This window comes from Erpetoichthys calabaricus, chromosome 6 (genome assembly GCF_900747795.2).
Source record: "Erpetoichthys calabaricus chromosome 6, fErpCal1.3, whole genome shotgun sequence".
Classification (NCBI taxonomy): domain Eukaryota; kingdom Metazoa; phylum Chordata; class Cladistia; order Polypteriformes; family Polypteridae; genus Erpetoichthys; species Erpetoichthys calabaricus.
The window spans coordinates 185151412-185175064 of NC_041399.2; the positions used below are offsets into that span (position 1 = coordinate 185151412).

At 35.9% G+C, this 23653-nt stretch overlaps 1 protein-coding gene across 1 annotated transcript in view; it reads right to left on the reverse strand.

The window, feature by feature from the left end:
• LOC114653135 (sodium channel protein type 5 subunit alpha-like) overlaps positions 1–23653 on the reverse strand; it is a 387074-nt gene that overhangs the window by 38095 nt on the left and 325326 nt on the right. The window contains exons 14-15 of the mRNA XM_051928793.1: positions 18527–18765; positions 14365–14538 (exon numbers count right to left, since the gene is read on the reverse strand). Of these exons, the coding sequence (XP_051784753.1) occupies positions 14365–14538; positions 18527–18765 (413 nt within the window). The remainder of the gene's footprint in view (positions 1–14364; positions 14539–18526; positions 18766–23653) is intronic.

The following is a 23653-nucleotide window of genomic DNA, read 5'->3' on the forward strand; positions in this document are numbered from 1 at the left end:
TAAAAAGGCCAGAAAGAAAAGAGCACGGTGAAAATGCCTAATTTGATATATAATTACAATGCGTGACATGGGCGGTGTTGACCATCATGACTGGCTTGTTTCAAAATACTGTGTTTCTATACGTGGAAAGAAATGATACTGGCCCCTGTTTACTCGCTGCATTGACATGGGCAATAGTGAATGCGTGGATTCTGCACAAAAGTATCCATGGGGGAAATGCCATAATCATTGAAGGATTTCAGACGAGCAATTGCCATAGTTTATTTGAAGACCACTGTCCAAGCGCAAGCATGCAGGAAGACCCAGGGTGCCCAGACTACCAACAGGAGCTGACATGATGCGATACGATGGCGTGGGGACATTTTTTGATGCGAGGATGATAAAACAGCGTCGCTGTCCAGCGGTAAAGGATGCAAAGGCACGCCTAAAAACATATTGCACAAGTGCAAGTACAACACTTTGCCGTACTTGCTTTCAGCCATTTCATGGATAAGTAGTGTTGGCATTTGGGACTAATGATTCCTCTTATGTTTGGTAACTTTCTTGTAAGGTCATAATTGTGAGCAATAAATGTATATGTTCTCATATTGTACCATAGAGCTTCTGTTATGTGAAGTCATCCCAGTGTCCTATTTAGAGGACAGGCTGTATCTACATAAGTAAACAAAAAGAAACATGATTACATGGTCTTTCTGTTCCAGGGACTCCAAATGACAATAAACTTTACAACGGAAACAAAAAAAATTTAAAAAAAAATTAATTTGGGAGATAACGGGTTTTTAAAAAAAAACAGCTAAAGACTTTTCGATTTAGGAAAGCATATTAACAAGAATGCTATAATTATTGTTGTTTTATCTGTGTTTTTATCTTTGCCTTGCCTTTGTTTAAACTTTTAATGTTGCACTTTGAGATTTACTGCCTAATGTAAAGTTCCCCTATAAATAAAATGTATTATTATTATTATTATTAATTTCCTTCTTTTGCTCATACCACTGTCCTAAGCCACCAAACTGTACATCTTTTCCTTGCCTCCACTTCACTTAGTAGGACCTCCATTTTGCATTAGGTGTAATTCTTTTTTATATGTGCTTTTACCATTCTCTTTTAACAAAATACTGAATGGAAGGGTGCTATTTATATTTATTTTCATATTTAAATATACCAAATTCTGTAAGGAATCAGGGTGGGGCTGTAGACACATGCATGTGTGTTAAAATTCCTGTTGATTGGGATTTATAAAGGGGAAGTGCGTGAAAGTTTGCTTATGCAGTTTTATGCATCTGAAATGTTGTGCATACTCATATTTCTGCTTTTGTCAGTACACCATGTTTTAGTGTGAATTCTACAAATGGCATTATACGTGAGACCCTTGAAGATGTTCTTGAAGCTGTCTCAGATGAGCTTATTATTTGTGGCATTCACTATGTAACGCTCATATTATGATTACAGTCTATGATAATTTTAAAAGCATGCACTATGCTTCAAGGAAATGTACAGACAAAGCAGGGATTCCAGAATTATTATTGGTATCCTGGCATAGACATGCAATGCCATGAAGCAACCAACTTGTTTATAACACAGTAAGAGACTGCTAATACAAATGTTACACCATTACTAATGGTGGCATTCCCAATGAAAACTTCAGAATGTCCAGCAATTGATAGTGTGGGGCCATTTCAAAATTGCCCTCCGTATGACAGCTCTCCTTTCACACTTACTGTCAATTAGTATACATTGACAGAAGTAGGTTTAGTATTTTCTATTACTTATTGCAATCTTTTAGAAAAGATTAGAAAATCTTTGTACGCTGTTTCCAAAAGGAGATATTGTCATTTTGTTTTACTGAATCTTGAAAGCATTTGTTCTTGAAAGAGATGTCATTATTAATAGGTGGATATTACAGAAAAGGACAAATTGCAGAAACTCTCCCAAAAATACTGCATATTAATACTTAATTAATAAAACAAAATTAACAAAGAACAATAGAATCGCCTAAACAATTATTTCATATGGAGGACACAAAGATTTAAATCAGTTAACTAAACAAAACAATATTAAAGTAAACTGAGTAATTTAACAAGGGACAGAAAATGTTAATTTATCAAAATGGCAAAACAAAAGTGTAATTAAGAATAAACCAAGCGTTGGAACAAATAAGCTACAATGAACTCCTGGTTTGCAGACCAAAGTACAACCAAAATATAAATTCAGGGTAAAATACAAAAAGTCAAAAAAACATAAAGAGAATTAGAGACTAAAGACTGATCAAATCTTGCTAAGGCATAGCAAGAATCAAAACCTAGAAAAACCATGCCAACAGAAGAGTCTTGGAAAGGAAGGGATGATTCTCATTGCTTCAGCGAAGTACTGAAATGAATACTAATCCATTTATTACAGCAAACTCAGTGTGGCCCACTAAAGGTCAGCAGTAAACATGTCTAATTGATAGTGAATGAAAGAATCATCTTTCACTCTTTTCTAAAGGAAAAAGAAGAAAAACAATCAACAAATGGAAGCCATTTAAAGAAAAGGAATTACAAGAAATAGTGTTGAGGCAGAGTTCTAAAGAGAAAACAACACTACTGCAGTTCTGTTTACGATTCACAAGCCAGTGGTGAAATTGAGGTACACAGACATAATCATGCAAAAAACAGATAGCACTGTGAAGGAGGGGGAAGAGTAATCTAAAACAAACTTGCTAAACCATGTTCTGTATTTGTTTTGAAATATACAGCAAACATGGCAAAAAATTAAATTGATTGCATGATGCAATATAATGATAATCCCTGGGAGCTGCATTAAATCTTACACATTCTTTAATTTTGTAATTATATAACTAGAACTGTGCAAAGTTTGAGGTATAATGTATCCTTTTCCTCAGCAGTTTTTTATGATATAACTTAACATTTTATTAGCCTTGTTAGTGACAACTTCTTAATGTACAGAGAATGCGAATGTTTAGCTAATGTACACCTCTAAACTACTGGCAAACATACTAGAGTTACGACACAAGAAACACAGAGTCTGTCTCTCACAGTTTATTATGAAGATAAATAGATGTGTATGTAATATGCTACATTTTTTTCAACAAACAGTAGATGCATATGTATACAAAGTTTCTTTATTTATCTTTTGGTTTATGCCCAAAACAATTCAAGTTGTCCTTTCTTCAATTTGATTTATGTCAGAGTAAAATGCTGCTTTCTTTTGTTAAATTGAAATTTAAAAAATTGGCAATAATATAATTTTGAAATAATCCTTTTATATAGGTTTATTATGAATGTCATAACAGATGGACTGGCACTCTGACTTGTGTGGGCGGCGATACCTTACCCAGCCAGAAGGCCATAACAGACAGACCACTTGGATGGTTCACAGTGCAGGAGAATGAAAAGTTGATAGGACTGGGGGAGTTCATCCCCCCAGTATGATAGGTGCAGGGTTACATGGGATTTCATAGTCCCAGAAGGGCAGCCCTGTCGGGTCCCTTGGTGTCACCAAAAGGTGATACCAGAAAAAGACAGTCCTGCTTTATGTAACCTCTCCAAGACCTGTAAGTGCTTCTTCCATGCAATTCAGTGGCACCAAAAGTACTCCCAGCCTGGCATAAAAGATGCCACTTGATTGGGGTGAGGTTGGGAGGAGGTGGGGGAAGGTATACATGGGCAGAGGGGCATGAAAAAGAGTTCAATTGTTTTTTATTGTGTGCTGGAAGAAGGAACATGTGCTCTAAAGTACGTATATAAATGAAAATCCACTTGCTTTTTGAACCCAGTATTGTGTTGAAATAGCTGTCTGGGGTTTGGGGCTCAGTGGCGCCCCCTACCACAAAAAGTAGGATTCATGAAGAAAAAAGGGGAAGCAAGTCACAAAAGCCCAAGTAAAGCAATCCAGATAAGACTATTGTCGGACAAAAAGAAAAAACAAAACACAATATTATGCTATCCAAGTCAACAGTGTCAAAAACTTCATGACTTGTTTTTTTTTCCAAGCTAATAAACTGATCTGTAAAAGTAAACAAGCCACTGCCTGATACTTGTTTTAAGTTTATCAAAAACATATTTAAAAGAGTAATTTGTACTCACCACTAGCGTTTCCTATCACCATGACCAGCATGAAGACAAGGGATACAAAGGGGCTGACCTGCCCACTTCCATACATCCCACAGGGTTTCAATCCACTCTCCCACAAAGTACACGGAAAACAATTAAAAAGGAATGGAAGAAGTCTTTCATATTGCATCTTGGGAGTTTACAATCCTTGCTGATCTTGCAAACACAGGTCAGTGTAGCTTTTCCCAAAGAGCTGCATTCCAACCACACAAAGATGAAAACGATAATTGCCAAGACAAGAGTTAAGTTACCCAGAGCACCAACTGAATTCCCGATGATTTTAGATAAGTGTGTTTAGAGTGGGCCATGACTTAGCCAATTGAAAACCCTAAGCTGCAAAGAAAAAGTTAAAGAGTCATATAAGACAAGGAAATAATATTTAGACCAAATGACAATGCAACTTTCAGGTAAATAGAGAATCATCAGAAACAATATAAGAAAGCTTTTATTAGGCCTTTTGGAGATTCAGAAATAGAGGTTAAAGGTCAAGAATATCTAATTGTAGAAAGCTCTGTTTACACAAGAAACAATCTAGTTAGGCAAGAAAAGTATTCAGGACAGATTAAAAAATCCTCCAGGTCAGCCATTCATCCATTTATGGACTTTCTTTTCTGACTTAAGGTCATTAATGAAGCCTATACTTCAAACACTGTACAAAAGCAGGAATTAACCACATAACTAATCTTTGTAGAGAAAACCCAGGTACATACCTAAAAATCCGGGCCAATTTACAGAATACAGTAAAACTACTCAGCATGCTTGTGAAAGTTTAGGAGAAACCTGAAAAATCCATGCACAAGTAAATCCAGCTGGAAAGTGAACCAAGATCCAAACACTGTCATATGTATGAAAGCTGTTCTTTAATATGCCATTCAATGGTAATGCCACCCTTTGGCAGGGTTCAAAATGCAGTAGGTGTTGCACTGATGGTTATCTAAATTATATTTTATGGATTTTGTAAATTACATTACTGTGAATAAGATACAAGTCAATGAGGAATACAGTTAGAGCTACATCCTGCATTAATGTTTTGTATCCATCTCAACAACCATCTCCTACTCAACTCGAGAAGCTACTGTAATCATAGAATCCAATATGATGTTCTAGAAATTTGATTCTGTTCATCTGGACAAAGTTTTTAAGTGGGAGAAATATTTCGAGACTTATCCAAGTCTCTTCCTCAGTCTCAATTGACTGCAGGTTTCCCCAACCTTATAAACAGTTCCTTTGCTTAAGGTTATACAAAAGCCAGTACTACAGGCAGAAGCACGGGTGTGCTATGGATTCCCCGGTTTCACCTATAGTAGCCAATCTATATATGGAAGAAGTGGAAAAGAGGGCTCTATCATCCTATCCTGGAACACCACCGAGCCATTGGTTCAGATATGTGGATGACACCTGGGTGAAAATCAGATCTCAGGAGGTACTACAGTTCACAGACCACATCAACGGGGTGGACAAACACATCAAGTTCACCAGAGAGGATATGGAAAATAACAAGCTAGCCTTCTTAGACTGTTAAATTTCCATCGTCAACGGGGGACATTTGAAAGTGGATGTGTATCGTAAACCCCACACATACGGACCAGTATCTAAGGTATGACTCTCACCATCCACTAGAGCACAAACTAGGTGTCATTAGGACTCTACAACACAGAGCTAACACCATTCCCACAGACTCAGAGGCCAGGGAAGCAGAAGAACACCACGTTAAAAAGGCCCTGAGTAAATGTGGATATGGTCCTTTGTCAAAGCAGGGAAGACACCTAAAGAATGCTCCAAGCGATTCATGACAGAGGAAGGACATCCACTGCCTAAGCGAAAAGCCTTAGTGATTCCGTATGTGTCAGGAGTATCGGAAACAGCTGAGGCGCATTTTTCTCGAAACACCGGGTCTCAGTGGCTTTCAAACCCCAAAACACGCTACGCCAAAGATTGGTCCATCCCAAGGATCGGGTCCCACGGCACAAACAGAGTAACATAGTTTTACGCAGTTAAGTGCCAGGGAGGAGTGCCGTGAATTGTACATCGGGGAAACCAAGCAGCCACTGGCTAAGCGTATGTCACAACACAGAAGAGCGTCCTTGTCAGGCCAGGACTCCGCAGTCTATTTACATCTACAGGATAGTGGTCACTCCTTTAAAGATGAAGAGGTGCACATCCTGGACAGGGAGGAGCGCTGGTTTGAGAGAGGAATCAAGGAGGCCATTTACGTGAAAAAGGAACGACCATCTCTGAACAGAGGAGGGGGCCTAAGGGTACATCTGTCGCCATCTTACAATGCTGTGATTGCAGCCATTCCTCAACCCTCTATGAATGGTTCACACGTCTACTAATCAGTGGACAATTTGCATATCACTGATCAACTGGCCCTTTGTCAATGGTGCTAGTCTCTGTGATTAAGCAAAGGAACTGTTTATAAGGTTGGGGAAACCTGCAGTCAATTGAGACTGAGGAAGAGACTTGGATAAGTCTCGAAATATTTCTCCCACTTAAAAAACTTTGTCCAGATGAACAGAATCAAATTTCTAGGATTTCCTTACCTGGATTATTGAGCATGCATCGAGACAATATGATGTTGTCCCAAATTGATATTGCTTCAACTGGCATACAAATGCATATACATTTTGCTTTATTTCCATAGTTTACACATAGCTAGTATTTACATGCACATACACAGTAAAACCATTTAACTATATTGAGAATATTAGACACTATATGAGTTGAAGAGCAAGGATGTTTGAAATCCCAAATTCAAAGAAAAATTAGAAAACAAAATTAGAGCTGTGCATCGCAGGTCTACAGATTACTAGAATTTAAAAACAGAAAAAGATATGTATATTGAAGTTGTATTGTTTATTGGGAATAATACTTGAAGCTGAAGACAAAAGAAAGATAAAATGGGCAGCTACAACATTCTGTTCCTGCTATCTGTTTTGTATTTATATGAGGTAACATCTTCAGCAACAGATTACCTGGGCTTGTTCCTGCTGTAGGAGGTTCATAGGAGGTTAAATCAGCATTAATAATAGGCTAAATGCTTTGTTTTTTAAATGTTTAGGTTTACTGCCATTAGGACTGCTTTTTTAGAGTTATGTGTGGATATACTAGAGTAGTATTATTCTTACAAGGTTATTTTATTTTATTCTTAAGATAAAATAACCTTAATTTTTAGGTGGTAGTTGTCCTTACAAAATATAATACTATTTAAAGCATTGTTTCCCCAAACTCGGTCCTGGTGAACCCCTGTGGCTGCAGGTTTTTGTTCCAACCGGATTCCTAATCAGTGACAACACCTGATAGCACTGATCTCATTTAATTACCTGGTATTATTTTTTCTTTTATTCGACATTCAGAAAAGCATAGCAGCATGATTTTTACATTTATAAGACATTTAGAAATATTTCTGCTTTTGCTATAGATTTAAATACTTATCTCTCTTTTGTTGATTTCATTATACTTTGCCCTTTCTCTGTGCAGCTTTTCCCCCTTTGTTGTATCTTAATAATGACAATTTAAAACGAGCAGAGCAGACACGCTGGCAAACAACACTAAATAATCAAAGGCTGCAAGTACTTTAGCAACTGACCCACTAATGAGTAAATAATGGATTAATTAAACAATTAGAAGACCTAGAAAAGTAGAATGAAAATCAAGATGAAAATACTGTTAAAAAGAAAAAAAATACATTATTCCTATATAACTGCTTGGTACATTTTAATTTTTTTTTTTTTTTTAGCAAACTTAGTTTTCTAATTTCTATATTGTTCCCTAAACACAGAACTTGGGAAATATCAGTTCACTTAATTAGCCCAGGAGTTCAATTAAAAACAGAAGCCGGTTGGAACAAAAACCTGCAGCCACAGGGGTTCACCAGGACCGAGTTTGGGAAACACTGGTTTAAAGGATCTCGAGTAAATGGAAACTATGAGACAGATAAACAAAGATTTCTTTACCAATATGATTTGAGTATAGGACATTCCCAGAACATATGCCCTATCAAAACTGGCCGTGGATTAAAGTGTCTCATCCCTGATGCATTTAGGATAAACTAGTCTAGATGTGTGCAAAATAAAATTATTAACTGAATTACACAATCTTTTCCACAAATCGATAAAGAATGAATATTGTTGATGAATCATATTCATTAATAACAGGAGATTCCAATCAAAAGGTTTCATTCCAAAGGTTGACTTAGATGAATTGGGAAGAATTTTCAGAAATAAATTTGTAAAATCTGGACATAGTTACTACATTTTTTAGTTTCAAATTGGAAATAGTAATGGGAAATTAGAAAAACTGGACATTCTTGTTTAAAAAAAGCTTCTAACTTATACAGAATGAAAAAAGTGCTTTACAAAACTTGTGTTTGAGGTATAATCATTCAAAACATGCACAGAGAAGAGTCTGAGCAGGATTTACTCTTTAAAGCTAACACAGCAGATGCAGATAAGGCTATTTATTTTTCTTTCTTTCTTCACTTTCTCTAACCTTTACTGGCACACAGACTACAAAAAAAGGACATACCAGCATTGGATAAACTCCAGAAAAGAGCGACCAGGCTAATTCCAGTGATACAGGGGATACAATATGAGGAAAGATTAAAGAAGTTGAGCCTTTTCAATTTAAACAAAAAAAAAAAAAAAAAAAACTAAGAGGAGACAAAATTGAAGTATTTAAAATTATGAAGGGAATTAGTACAGTGGATCAAGCTTATCAAGGACACAGGGACACAGTTGCAGTTGTGTAAATTTTGCACAAACATTAGTAAGGTTTTCTTTAAACAGAGAACCATAGAGACATGGAATAAACTACCAAGTAGTGTGGTACACAGTAAGACTTTAGGAACTTTCAAAACTAGACTTGATGTTATTTCAGAAGAAATAAGTGGATGGCCCATTCTTGTTTAGATTGTACTAATGTACTGTGTTGTAGACTTAATTTTAAATGAATACATTTGCTAAAAACTCATAATGGCAAAGTGAAAATATATTATGAAGGTTTGAATATGTATTAGAAATGAAAAAATGAAATCTACCATTCATAAAAGTATTCAGACCTTTAATTCAGTACTTTGTAGAAGCCTTTTTGGCAGCAACTACAGGTTAGAGTCTTCTTGGGTAAGTCTCTACAACCCCTTGCACATTTTCAGGTTTACCCCTTCATCCTGACAGATATTATTAATCTCTATTAGATTGGATGGGAAACATCTGTTAACAGTCATTTTCAGGTCTCTCCACACATGTTCTAAGTTCTAAGTCTGAGCTTTGGTTGGACCACACTAGGACAGTAAAAAACTTGTCGCGAAGCCACTCCAGATTTGTCTTGGCAGTATGGTTCAGGTCATCATCATGCTGAAAAATGAACTGTCACGTCAGTTTGATATTGATAAGCAAAAGTGTCTACAATGCAATAAAATGTACATAAAGTTTTGGGGTCTGAGTACTTTCTGAGTCCATTGTATATTCATAAACAAGCAGTAAGTAGTAAAATTGGATGTTTGCTAGTGTCATGTTGGCTGCTTTAGGTCTTCCTAAAATTGTTCTAATTCATGAATGGGTTTCTAGCATTCAAAATCAACAAAGTCTAATTTAAAAAGTAGATTTGTTCATATACAACATATATGAATAATATTAAAGACAAAAAGTATATTTATGTTAATAAATACATTTATGTTCTAAAAGATATTTATGTTAAAAAATGTATATTTATGTTAAAAAATGTCAATTCTCCAAGCTAATAAGGTGTGAAAAGTACACCATCTATTCCCATTGTACTTAATATATTCCATTAATGTACAAAATTTAATTTAAACAGATATTATTTTTAATATTTTGTTCAAGCATATAGATTTATAGGACTGATATTGTCAAGGGTACAGTGAAATTCATATTTGCATGTGCTAATTAATCAACATGCAATACGTCACCATATATAAGTAAATTTTAATCCTACATACAGTATGATACAGAATTTCACTGATAGAATCAATATGCAGCATATTACAGTGAAGAAAATGGATCAGCAACATACAACACCATATTCGCATGAAGTGACACTTTAATGATTAAATTTTGTCTGTTTCACAAATCTTAAATAAAACAACCTAAATTATTTCCTCGGCAGAACTGTGGGTCAACATTAATGTTTCATAGTTCTAAAAACCTAGATTAAAAGCCCAGTCAATGCTGACACTGAGTTTGGATATTCTGTTGTGTTCACATAAACTTTTATATTAGGTTGGAAGTTGATTCTTAATTGAACCCATATGGTCATGGGAGTATATGCAAGACTGATATGATAGAAATATGCATCTCCCCTGCACTTTACAAAGCTGGTGTTCAGAATATGTATGACTAAGTAACAGAATTTTTATGTTACAGAGTCTAGGGAGGAACTTAGTTAATTAATTTAAGGTGGTGCTTCTATGTGAACTTTCTGATAATTATCATGTAAACTTTTTGTATTGTTTTTGGATGACGATAACGTTAGTTTATTGAAAAAGACAATCGATAAGGAGTTACGTGTGCATGGTGGATCTTGTAGTTATGTAAATTTCACAAAAAGAAACAACAACTAAGGGAAATCCTCAAATGAAAAACAGATAGACTCTATGGAAAAGAGTATTGTAAAAGCAGGCGCAAACTTCTATGACCAAGATAATATGTGGGGTAAGTTGGCAAGACAATTTTTTTGCATACAGAGGCTAAATAGCTCCCCAAAGCAGTTAAAATATGACATTTTACAAATGATAGGAGAATATCTATCAGGCTTATTTGGTTAGCTAATGGCTTAGTTATCCTAGTATCTTATACTAAAACATTGTGAAATATGCTAATATTTCCATTTTAGATGCAGTGGGGTTTTTTTTCTGCACTCCCATACCCTTTTGTATGAAAGCAATGATTTTTTTTTTAATTATCTGAACACTGAGCAGATGAAAATTAATTAATAACACTGTACTGCATCTAATCATTGATTTAATAACTTGCATGTATGCTTATGTGAAACATGTATAGTGGATGATTTTGTAATCCTTGAGTGAACTTAATATTTCATGCACAGGATTCTATTTTCCTGGCTAGCATACTGTTCAAATTAGGTAACTGTTTAAAAGACAGAGAAGAAGATATGTAGCCTGGATGACAGACAGTTTCCATTATTACATGACAAGAGTGTAATGTACTGTATATGGCTGTATTGCATATCTGTGTCGATGAGGTTAACTTTTTTTTCCTTTCTTTTTAAGGGTTTAGACGAAAATGAACTTGACTAACTTTCTAGAGTAATTTTATAAAGCCATCTTTTTGTTGACTAAAATCTGATTTCTGCATGTTGTGATCATCTGCTATCAAATAAAATAGAAGTTAAAAGCTCTTTGATTAATTCTGTAAACTCTTGACTTCAAAAACATATTTCTCTAATACTCTTCATTCATTTGTTCTGCTCTGTATTAATATGATTATATATTTATATGATGAATTTAATATGATAATTTGACCATATATTATGATCTAATCTGCAGCTCCAGTTCATCTGATTGTAAATGGAATGTACATTCCATAAATGGAATGTAAATGGAAAGGTGGGAAAAAAAAAACGCATGTGGGAAAAGACACATTACTGTAGTCTATGAAAAAAAAATTCCTGAAATACTTACAGACTAAATTTAATTTCCAGATTCAATGAGCTGGAAATGCCCATAATAACCCATGCAGAATGGTTTTACAAGATAAATAAAGATGACTTTTGCTTAGTGGAAAATATCACAGATAATATCTCTCTTTTTGTAAGCGTACAGTCAAAGAACAAATTTTTCATAAATATTTTAGACAACAATGTTAAAAAATTTAGTATCTTGTAAACAATATATAATCAATTTTTTCTGATTTTAACAATTATACAAAATTTACAGGGTATTGACACTGATGTACTGTATGTGTTTGTAAACTAACCACTTGCAATACATATTGGTGATAGACCTTAAAAACAAATCTCTCTATTATAAAAAAAAATCCTGCAGAGGAAACAGTAGGGCGTCAAGACATGATTTTCACGTTAAGATCACAGAAGACACTTAAAAGACCCACGAGACTAAAGAGACTGGCCACGGAGCGTCTCGCAGGACCTTAAACATGAGACTTTGTGCCAAGAGATTGACCCAGGACCGTCTCACAATGATGTAGAAGATGAGATTCTTGCAAGACATGCCTACTTACAACCAAATAAGAGCATGGGCAGCAACACACTCAGTCGTGTTTTTGGCTTTGAACACACACAGATTCAGGGCTCTCAACACATATAAAGCGTATAAGGACAATACGTTTATAGATGAAACGTAGACGACTAAGCGAAGAAGAAAGCAGCATGGAGAAAAGAGACTCAAAAGCGTTGGAGAGACAAAAAAGAAAAATCTAGGTGCAAATTCAGAAAATAAGGAAAGTAATTATCAGCCCAGAACAAGTGGAATTAAAAAAAAGCACGTCCAATCTGGACGTTGGCGCTATACACATGCAGAGCAGGTTAGAGATTATGAAAGTAATGGAATTCGAAAGGCTCAAAAAAAAAAAAGTTGGCACGATACATATGTGAAGAAAGTTAAAGAATATGACAGTAGGAAAATTAGAAAGTATAAAAAAAGAAAGTAAAGATCGCAGTAGCGCAAACAAATGGAAATTATTACTTGAAAAAGGGAAAATAATCACCACGGACCAGGTGTCATTGAAACAAAAGCAGGATGAAGCGAGGTCAGAAATAAAAGACAGAGTAGAAAACAAAGTAAAACGTCATAAAGAAGTTAAAAAACAAGGGGGCCAAACACATGCAGAGCAGGTTAGAGATAATGAGAACTGGAATTCAAAAGCCTCAGAAAAAACGTAGGGTGCGAAACACATGCAGAGCAAGATACATAATATGAAAGCAGAAAAAAAAGAGTGTCAAAACAAAGAAAGTAAACATCGCATTAGCGCAAAGAAAGAGAAATTATTACTTGGAGAAATAACGAAAAGGCAAATAGAGATTGAATATATGGACATAGGTGATATGTCAGAAGTATGTAAATATTGTAAACCTTTGAAGTTTAAGTCAGAGAATTTCAAAATGGAGTTTACCTCACATGCATTTTATTGGTTACTTTGCAAAAAAAATTATTAACTGTTGATGATGTAGATCGTTTTGTCTGTGCCAAAATTCCAAACAGAGAAACCTATCCTGAAATATGGTACAAAGTCATTAAACACACGTCTCACTGACCTCATTAAAAAGATTCAGACTATTGGGCCTCGAAAGATTCCAAATATTGTTTTTACAGAAGTTCAGAAATAAAAGTGAAACTAACGAAATAGCAACAATTCAAAGAAAAAAAAATCTTAGAAGTGTGTATCCGGAAAACCAAAAACAGGGGTTGGCGAGTGAAGCGAGCAGGGGGAGAAGCCCCCTAGTGTAAATTAAAACAATATTTTGATGATTCAGAGTGCTGTATTTTCTACAAGTTATTATTTTTAATGCCACTGAATTTGGGCCCATATGTTAATCTATCTGTTAATTTTTTGAACATACTTATTGAGTCCAAGGTCTAAATGAGCTAAAGTACATCCATGCACCAGGTGCAAGACAGGAACAAAACCCTGAAAGACAGACAGAAATCACATCTTCCTCACTTAAATTAACTAAGCAAATATTCATAGTGAGTCATGTCTCTTATGAATTTAATGTGTGGCAGTCAATTCGATATTTCTAGTTGAAATTGTACTTAACATTACACCAGTAATTTATTTTTGTAAAGACATAACTTTGACATTTTCCAAAAGTGTAAACATGAACACCTCTAGAAAATAATCCGTCCATTTTTATAAACCCATTATTTCTGCTATAGGACTGCAAATGCAGAATCAGGCACAAAGCACAAACTAACCCCAGTGGTACACCCACTTACAGTGGGCCACTTTTGACTCACTGGATTGCTCAACGTGCTTGCTTTTGGGATATGGAAGAAAAACTGAGTGACGATGCAAGAAAAATTTGGAAGTGCTGTACAGACAGCAGTAAAGCAAAGACTCCACCACATGAGTCAGGGGCAGTAAATGAGAAACACAAATCATTATGCCACCATTCTATCACTGTGGAAAGTAATCTATTCAGATATATTCACTTATCCAGTTCAAGGTTGATTGGAGTGGGAACCTACCCTGAACAGAGTGCTAGTATGAAAAATAAAAGTATGTGAAAAGTACATGAGTGTATGGTCTCTTACCAGTCTAAAGGATCGTAGAACTGACAGCCCTTCCACATTGGCAAGTCCAAGCTCCATTAAACTCAGGCTGACAATAATGCTGTCAAATATGTTCCACCCCTGCTGAAAGTAGTAATATGGATCCAGGGCAATGATCTTGAAAACCATCTCTGCAGTGAAGATGCCAGTAAACACCTAAAGACAGAAGTTAGAATAATAGCCACACTGCGGGCAATATAAGCATCACTTTCCACTCCCACTCTTTTTGGTAATATTGATTTACAAAAAATGCATCCTGTGGCTCTATTCTCAATTGTCTGTCGGTTCCTCTTAAATTATGAATATTAAGTTTTTAGTTAACATTTCCCCAAACACTGGCTGCTTTGATTTTATTTTAAAAAATTAAGAAAGGCATATTGTTCATTTAAAAAATATATAGTATTTTCTATATTCTTACCAGAATGGTCATTATTTTATAATTTGTTCCTATAAATCTTTAAAACAATTTGGCTAAAATTTGCAGCTATAATAGATATCTAAAACACATAGTTTACTTCACAATAACACCTAAATTTCACATGTATTAATACCTCATTTCATCCATGTACATTGAGCTTTATATTTTCTCATAGCAGACATTTAAATAAATTAATACGGAGGAATCATAGTTTTCCATGTATTTTAGACAGTAAACTCAAAGATAATATGATGATGACAGCATAAAATTATCTTTCAAACACAAAAGCTAAAGCTCATTTAAAAGTTTCTAAAAGCAGATCATCTCAGCTAAGGTAAGCTTTTCCATGCTTTTACTGAGATAGCTTCATCATCATTCTAAACTACGGTATATTCTACATACTGTTTGACCTAAAAAATGATTTAGGGGGTGACAGTATAGTATCAACATATTACATTATGAATGGCATTACATTTGATCATTATTTGAAAAGTGAATAAACAGCTCAATAAATCACACAATAATTTGTGAGTCTTTAGTGTATACTGGTATAGGATACACTATAATATCACAATTTCATCTTATGGTCAGTATTTTATTCTTGCATTTAGGGCAAGAAGAGCACTGGCTCCCATCTCCCAGAAGATGGTGATGTTGAGCAAAAATTAAGTAAGTGGTAAATTCACCACAATAAGTTAATGTCATTTTAAAATGCATATAGCAACTTCAGCAAATTCAACTTAGTCCATCCATTCCATTCAGTTTTACAAACTCACTTATCCTGAGTAGGGCCACAGGACAGCTGGACCCTGTCCTAGAAAGCAACAGGCGCAAGGTAGGGACAATCCCTGGACAGGGTGCCAGTCCATCGCAGGGCAACTCAACTTCCATCCATCCTTCCATTTTCCAACCCACTGAATCCGAACACAGGGTCACGGGGGGGTCTGCTGGAGCCAATCCCAGCCAACACAGGGCACAAGGCAGGAACCAATCCTGGGCAGGGTGCCAACCCACCGCAGGGGCAACTCAACTTAGGAATTATAATTCATTTTTTCTAATTTTCCAACATATGGTTAATGCAATTTCTTGTCTAGGAAAATATTTCTTTTTGGACCATGAAAAGTGTTTTTTTTTTTTTGTTGCTAATCTGCAACAGGTGTCATCAATATCATGAATCCATTCGATTACCTACGCAGAATATGATTTAGCACTTTGCTCAATCATCAAAAATCAGAAATTCATTAAAATCCACTTGCTTTCTGCTTTTGTACTGATATCAATATGTGTTACCTTTTAAAATTGTCCTTGGGTGGTTGCTTTGTATGAATGATATTCATTTTGTGTTACTTTTTATGGCATTTTTTGGATGACATTTTATCACCACTGTGAATGATTTTCTAAAATGATCAAGTTTATAAATAAATATTGTTTAGAAAAATAATGAATAGTAATAAGTTATTATGAATTAACACTCTGGCTTCTCAGGAACATCCACATTACATTTCTTGAATTGTACTAATTGTATTTATTTTTGTTTATTTATTTTATCATATTTCAACAACTTCCCTGTGGTGCAGTTTTCTGTTTTGTTTGTGTTTTGGATGGTTGCTACCATGTGGACTATGTGTACATGACAGCAGTCGTGATGATTATGGTTGCAATGCCTATTGTATTTCATGTATCTTTGACAAAATTCACTATGTGTGAAACATATTGTTTTGTGTATCAAACAAGTAAACTGTTACATTAAGGTCCATAGAATCTGTAACCAGTCAATGTATCCATCTGATTGCTTCCATGTTTGTTGCAATCTGTGCTGCCATCAGGAAGACCATGGGGACATATTAGTATGGATTTCATCATTGATCATCCTTTATCAGGAGGATGAAGGAATGAAACTGTAATTCAAGTAATTGTAAACTGTTTTTCCAGGGCTGCTATTTCATTCCTCTGCCTTTAGCAAAACAACCATTAAAAGTGTCTTTATTGGAGTATTATCATCTTCATAGTTTTCCCAAATCAATAATTTTAGATATTGACCCTCAGGTTTGGTTTGAAATTTTTACAGCAAACAATAATAGGATTAATGTGACCCATTTGGTTTTGGCTTTAGATTAAATGTAAGTAATTGGACAGTGTTTATGACTTCTGTTTAACAAGGACATTAAACTTTAAATAAAGAAGTGGATGGAAAAAGACCAAATATATTTATGGAAAACACATGATCGGTTAGAAACAAGGTTATATGTGTCCGTTGTGATGGATGGCCGGCTAAATATTCCGGCCCACACCTCCAGACCGCCAGGTGGAGCCCTCCCAACAGCATGGAGGTTCCCCGAATTCCAGCAGGGCCTTATGGACCTTGTAGTTTGTATACACAGCCCTGCTGGATACCTTGGGGACCACCGGGAGTCGCTGTAGGGAGGCTGTCAGACTCTTATGTGCCCTATAACCCGGAAGTGCGTCATGATCACATGACAAGAAGAAACGACGTGCTTCCGGGTTGAAGAAACGGACTTTTACCCTGACCCGGAAGTAATAAGGACTTGTGGATTGTGGGACATGAACACCTCCGGGTCAGGGGGTATATAAAAGGACTCTGGGAAAGCCCAGACATTGAGCTGAGCTGGGAGGAAGGGTGGCGAAGTGTCTGGGAGAGGAGGAGTGTTTATTGTGCTTTATTATTGATTATTCTTATTTGTATGTGTAGTGTGGAGTGGAGGGTGCTTAGTGCACAGTATTATTATAAAAATAAAAAGGCTTGGACTTTTACCTGGTGTTTGGTGTACTACCTGAGGGTTCGAGAGGTCTACAACAGCCTCAAAAGTTACACCGTCTTTTGAAAAAAGTCACGCAAGCTATTGGAACTAATTCTACTGGAACAGAAAGACAGTCATTTTAAATTTCAATCAAGTACTGCATGTTTTCTTCACATCACATTTATACTACAGGTCTTGCTGAAGTGTCTGCAGAGATACCTGCATTCATATAAGCTGCCTCTTAAACTTGTGGATCTTGTAGGATAGTGTGCACTGGTTACTCACTCCAGAGATGCCCTACATTTACAGGCTATTAATCCCAAAAACCAAATTGTACTATCAAAATGCTCAGCTGTCATTATATCACATGTTGAATTTGTGTTTAAAAATGCCAATTTTCTACAAATTTTACACATTAATATCCATCTCAGTAAGGATTCAATTCTGCATGCTAATTTAAGAAACTAATAGATATTACTTTAGAAACAGTTACCAACTGATATTGTTACTAGCACAGACAGAGGAAGTAAAATAATTTCCTTCTATCTTCTGATCCATCTTGTTACAGTATGTGTGGTCTCAACAAATAAAGTGATGCTTATTTTCTCCTAATATCAAATTTATTTTGTTTTTAGCATTAGTACATATCTTGAAAAATGGAGGAGGTTGCTCCTCATTCATTGTTATTTGGTCCAGAACAAGTCATATACAATACTTAACATTTGTTCTAGTCATACTGTGAATCTTGTTTAATTAAGGTTAAAATCAATGTTAATATTTTCGGAATTATTCACATAATTTCAGCAGGCTGGAACTACATAATTTTGCTATTGTTATTACTTTCATAAATTTATTTTTCTGTTACAGGATCTTGGGGAGTCAAAGCCTATCACTTCAGTATTGAGCTCCAGAAACAAGCAAGCTTAAGGCAAGTACCTCTCTTTTAAAATGGTTTGCACTTACTTACCTGGTTTCCTACAGACAGCATTTTGGTAAACTCATCAGTCATTGGGTAATGTTCAAGGGCCATGAACAGGGTATTTAGTACAATGCAGATAGTGATTGCAAGGTCCAAAAATGGGTCCATCACCACAAATTTCACCCATTCCTTTATTTTCAGCCAGAGAGGGCAGCAATCCCAAATTAGATACTTATTTGCAAAACGGTACCAGCAAGGATGGCATTTCTGACGTGACTCTTCCAATTCTGAAAGGTAGGAAAACAGTGGCAAGTGATTTTCTGTGCACAGTTGCTTGGGAGAAATGCTGATCTGTACACCTTCAGATAAGAACATCACTAATTGCAAGACGCACAATGGATGGTATGAAAGAAAGTGACAAATAAGTTCCTAAGGAAAATAATGAGATTATAACTATTTCACACAAAAAAAGAGTTTTAAAAAACTGGTAACAGGAGAAATCAGCTATTAGTGCTATATGGTAGCACTCTGAGTAACAGAAGAGCATTTCGTGACTTGATGCTGTCCTCAGGTGTTCAAAAAGCTAATGTGGAGTAAAAGTTTGCTGAACCCCAGACAGTACACTTACTATTACATTACGTATAAAACAATAGGAATTGTCATGATACAAAGTCCACAGAGGCCCTGAAGCATGTAAATGGACTAACTAAAAATCATTAATTATTTAACAAATTGTTTATATGATCCAAAATGCCATTTTCTAAGATTTACATTGATGGAAGAAGGGAAACTCTAAAGGAAACTGGAAAAAAAAACAAAAACTTTGAGACCTTCCACTGTGCCCTGGAAAACTCATGCACTGGCAAAGTAAAACAAGATTTTTCCTTTAAATTAGTTTGAGTTACCAAAACAGCCTAGAAGTTAGGATTCTGGAGCATGCACTGATTGAGTCATATAAATGTCACTTTATAGTTTCCAGAGTGTGTGCCACTTAATTTTTTGCAAATGGAACCCATCAGGTGACGGCACCTTAGGTGGTCGCCTAAGTCATCTAATGACTTGACTGGATGCTCTAAAAACTGTCCACCTTGACCTAAGAGGACGAGTCACACATGACAATGTTCACGGTTACAACCCAGCAAGGAGTTACTGCAATTGTGGAATCCAATTGGACCCATAAAACAACAAATTCTCAACTCACAAGAGCAATGACTTTGATATAGAGGCAGTGTGAATGACAGATGGGACAACTAGCAATGATAACCTGGTCACCATTTAAAACACACACTTCTTAACCCATTGTACAAATTTACTCGGGCAATGGTGGGTACTGCTGCTTGTTGGATATAAAAAGATATTCAGTATGGTAAGCTTTTCAGGGATAGGTAGATAGATAGAACAACATAAGTAACCAAATTGTTTTAATACCTGATTCGATTCAACAGGATAAACTACTTTTAAAGGAAGCCTAAACTACATCAACTATAGTGGAAAATGACAGAAAATTGCACAATTTTATTTCCCAGAGAATGTAAATTTAATTTGATTTTTAGTGCAGTCATATAATACTAACTGGGTGGGATGAGTGGACTCATGCTGTTGCTAACAGCTCACAGTATTCTGAAAGTAGCAATTCTGTCATGAGTTGGGCTGACAGGCACTGATTACAAACAGACTGATTACCACTAAAAATATCAAATGAGGAATCATAGCATGACATAACACTTTGATTATCTAGCTCTAAAACTGCTGCCCAGTAGCTGAAGGCCAGCTAAAAAAAATTTCCAGCGTACCTGGCCTTCATGGATAAAACTACACACTCACAAATCAAATCTGAAACATCTGAAGCAATATTTGTACTTTGCAGAACTTGAGGCCTCCTGATTTTGTACGAAATTTCAGTAGGAGTCTAGTGGATCAATGGACTAGTGATCTCATTCTTTATGCCAGGGATATAACTAAATAACTGAATTATAATTTACGCCAAAACATTAATTGAGCTATTGTGTTATGAAACTAGATGAAATCAAAACTTCAGACCATGATGGTCCCAGAGCTTTTTGAACCCACATTTAATTGTCTTCCCAAATGGTACCTCTGGAAATAGACAGAAGCTGTAGTGCTGTAGCCTATGGGTGCAAAGCACTTAATTGGCTTTTATGAACGCCTTACAGCAATCAGGGGCAGATATGAGAAACTCAAGGACACAAGTGGATATAACACTTCTCTGCAAGCTACACTGTGTTAAGCCATGTGGAGAGCACAAATATATGTATGATCTCTATCTCTGGAGCCAGATATGGTTTTGTTAAACTTGGTGAGATTGTCCTTTGGACATAACCTTTTACAGATATTTTGGGATGACAGGGATAACCTTAGAACAGAGACAGGATTCTAAAAGATAGTTGGCCTAGAAATGTCTGGAGAACCTAGAATCTCTTGCTGGAGAAAAAGGAGTCTACACTATTATGCTCAGCTTGTTTCTACCAGAATCCTTACCAGCACAAGCATTCTAGAAAATGGAAGCTATAGTCTATACCAGGATCATGCTCTTACAAGCTCATTTTCTATTTTGGATCAAGAAATACAAATGTGTCACAAATGTAACTATTACTTCACTAAAATTTGCTTAAAAGAGATCACTGTTAAAGTAATCAATGTCAATATTTACTCAATAGTGTCTTTTTTACTCCAAAGCAATATATCTTCAGTGATATTTCTTTGGGATGGTATTTCTTGCTCAATCAGTACTTTGCTTTAATTCTTATTTTATCATGCCGATCTGAAAATAAGCAAGTGAAATGTTCACTTGATTTAGCTTTCTATGGGCTTTTTCTGCTGGTAAGCAAAAATTAGAAAGATTAATCCTGACCAGGTATAACAGCAAATTGAAATATTGGTAATCCTAAATGTTTTCAAATAACCTTATAGTTGTTATAAAGCTTTAAGTGCACTATATGGACATGTAAGACCTTCACCTTAAGTTGTGGCTACAACTATTAAACAAACAGATTTAAGAATATGACATAAGATCTCTGTTAAAATTAGAAAAGTGGAAGACTTAGAAGAGAACAGCATGAAACAAGAAAGAAAAGGAAGACCCACGTGAATATGACATCCATACAAGAAACGTCCTTTCAAAAAGGCAAAAATATCATGGAATGGACTTATGGAATGGACTGAACACACAATACAGCATGAGACAAGCATGCAAAAATTAAATGGAATGAAAAATCTTTAAAGTATACATGATATGTAGACCTTTTAGAGTCAATGCAACTGGTATCTTCAGGTCAAGGTCTAACTTTTTTTTTATCAAAGCCAGTGAACAGCCATAGTAGTAATGATGTTTTCTTTGCAAGAAAGTCACCAATATTTTAATTAACAATCTGTAAGTGTAATATTATATATGGAAATGATGAAGTGAACACTACTTCTATCTTTAAGAAATTTAAGAAATTAATTTGTCTTGCTACAGATATTCAAAATAAATTATTCAGAAACGTGATAAAAAATGACTGTACAAAACATTAAAAGCTGATTAAAATAAAAATGCACAATAAATTAACCATTACAAAACAATCAACCTAATGATTTTCAGACTTGTTTAAATAGGGTTGTGAGTGGCAGTGTGCATAAGACAACTGTGAAGAGTACACGGTCCATCACATGATACGGTCACTCAAATTCATTAATACTGCTATGTAACCTAACTTGCACATCAATACGATATAGTTGTAGAAACCACAATACACAGATAACACAGATACAGAGGAAGAACAACCAAACTCTGTACAGACAGTGACTTCATCTTGGTTTGAATTTATCCTCTTAGAACTTGGAGACTGCACAACTTTGTGCAGTGCCACCATAACACCCTGTGAGGGACAGCCAGCGGTTCAGTCAGGCCGGGACATCCCTCAACTAAGAGAAAGAGCCTTTTTAGGACACTACATCCCCCAGGACGCTAGATGGCAGCTCCCCTGGAAAAAAAATTAGTTCCCAGGATTCCCACAGGGCAGCATGGGACATGGAGTCCGGTTCTTCAACCCTGTTGGGTGCCGTGGGTGCCACCAGGGGGAGCTCACCAAGAACCCGGGAACTATTATGGTGACGCTAAACTGGAAGTACTTAGGAGTCACGAGGTCGGAAACCCGCAGTACTTCCGGGACACCTGAAGAAGGCATTTGACCCGGAGACGGAATACTTCTGGGTCAGAGACTTTAAAAGGACTGTGGGAAACCCCAGCAGACTGAGCCGAGTTGGGAGGAACGGTGACTGAGCTACTGGGAGTGGAGGATTGTGATTATTGATTATTATTGATTTGTATTATTATTGAAGTATTGTGGAGTGGAGGGTGCTTTGTGCACTTATTTATATTAATAAATTTAATATTTGGACTTTTATCTGGTGTCTGACGAGTGGTCTGAGGGTTCAAGGGGACGACAGTGTCCCCTATCTGTCACAACCCTCAAGATGAAAAAACAGTGTGTTATTAAATAAAATTCGACACAGACTCTCACAACCATCGTGTCCGCTCTTAAAACTCAACCACACCTACAGATTCATAGTGTTTGATTTAACTATGGAACCCTACCTTTCTGGTGCTGACTATACCTTAGTGACAGAAATTACATCAGTGCAGAGATAGACCAATAGCTCTCCTGTCAGGTAGAGATCAGAAGTGCAACCATAGAGACTAAAGAATATTTTTAATGGCAGCAAAGTCCTCATGAATAGTATTTACAGTGCATTGTTCTGTTGAAAGGAAGCAACACAAAAAACAAAATCTCTGATGCTCTGACTCAGCCATATCATATTGTTCTTAACTGTTTAAACATAGATGGGCAACCTCTATTACTATTGATACTGGCAATGAAGCTAAATGCAAAATATCCAATAAACACCGAAGATGATGTCCTTTGGTTTCCCGAGTAGCACTGATCTTAGAAATTCAAGACAGGCATATTAGAGCACATAAAAACACTCAGACCAAACATGATTTTAAATAAGAGCTAGACTCAGAACAGGAGATTAAAAAAATAACACGATTAATTAAAAATAGCTTTAAAATATCAACACGTTTAAAAGGACACTTCATCAGGTGTCCAAATCTTCTCCACAGTATAAGCCTAACCATATAAAAGAAAACCTGCTGGTGGACAGTGCACCTTA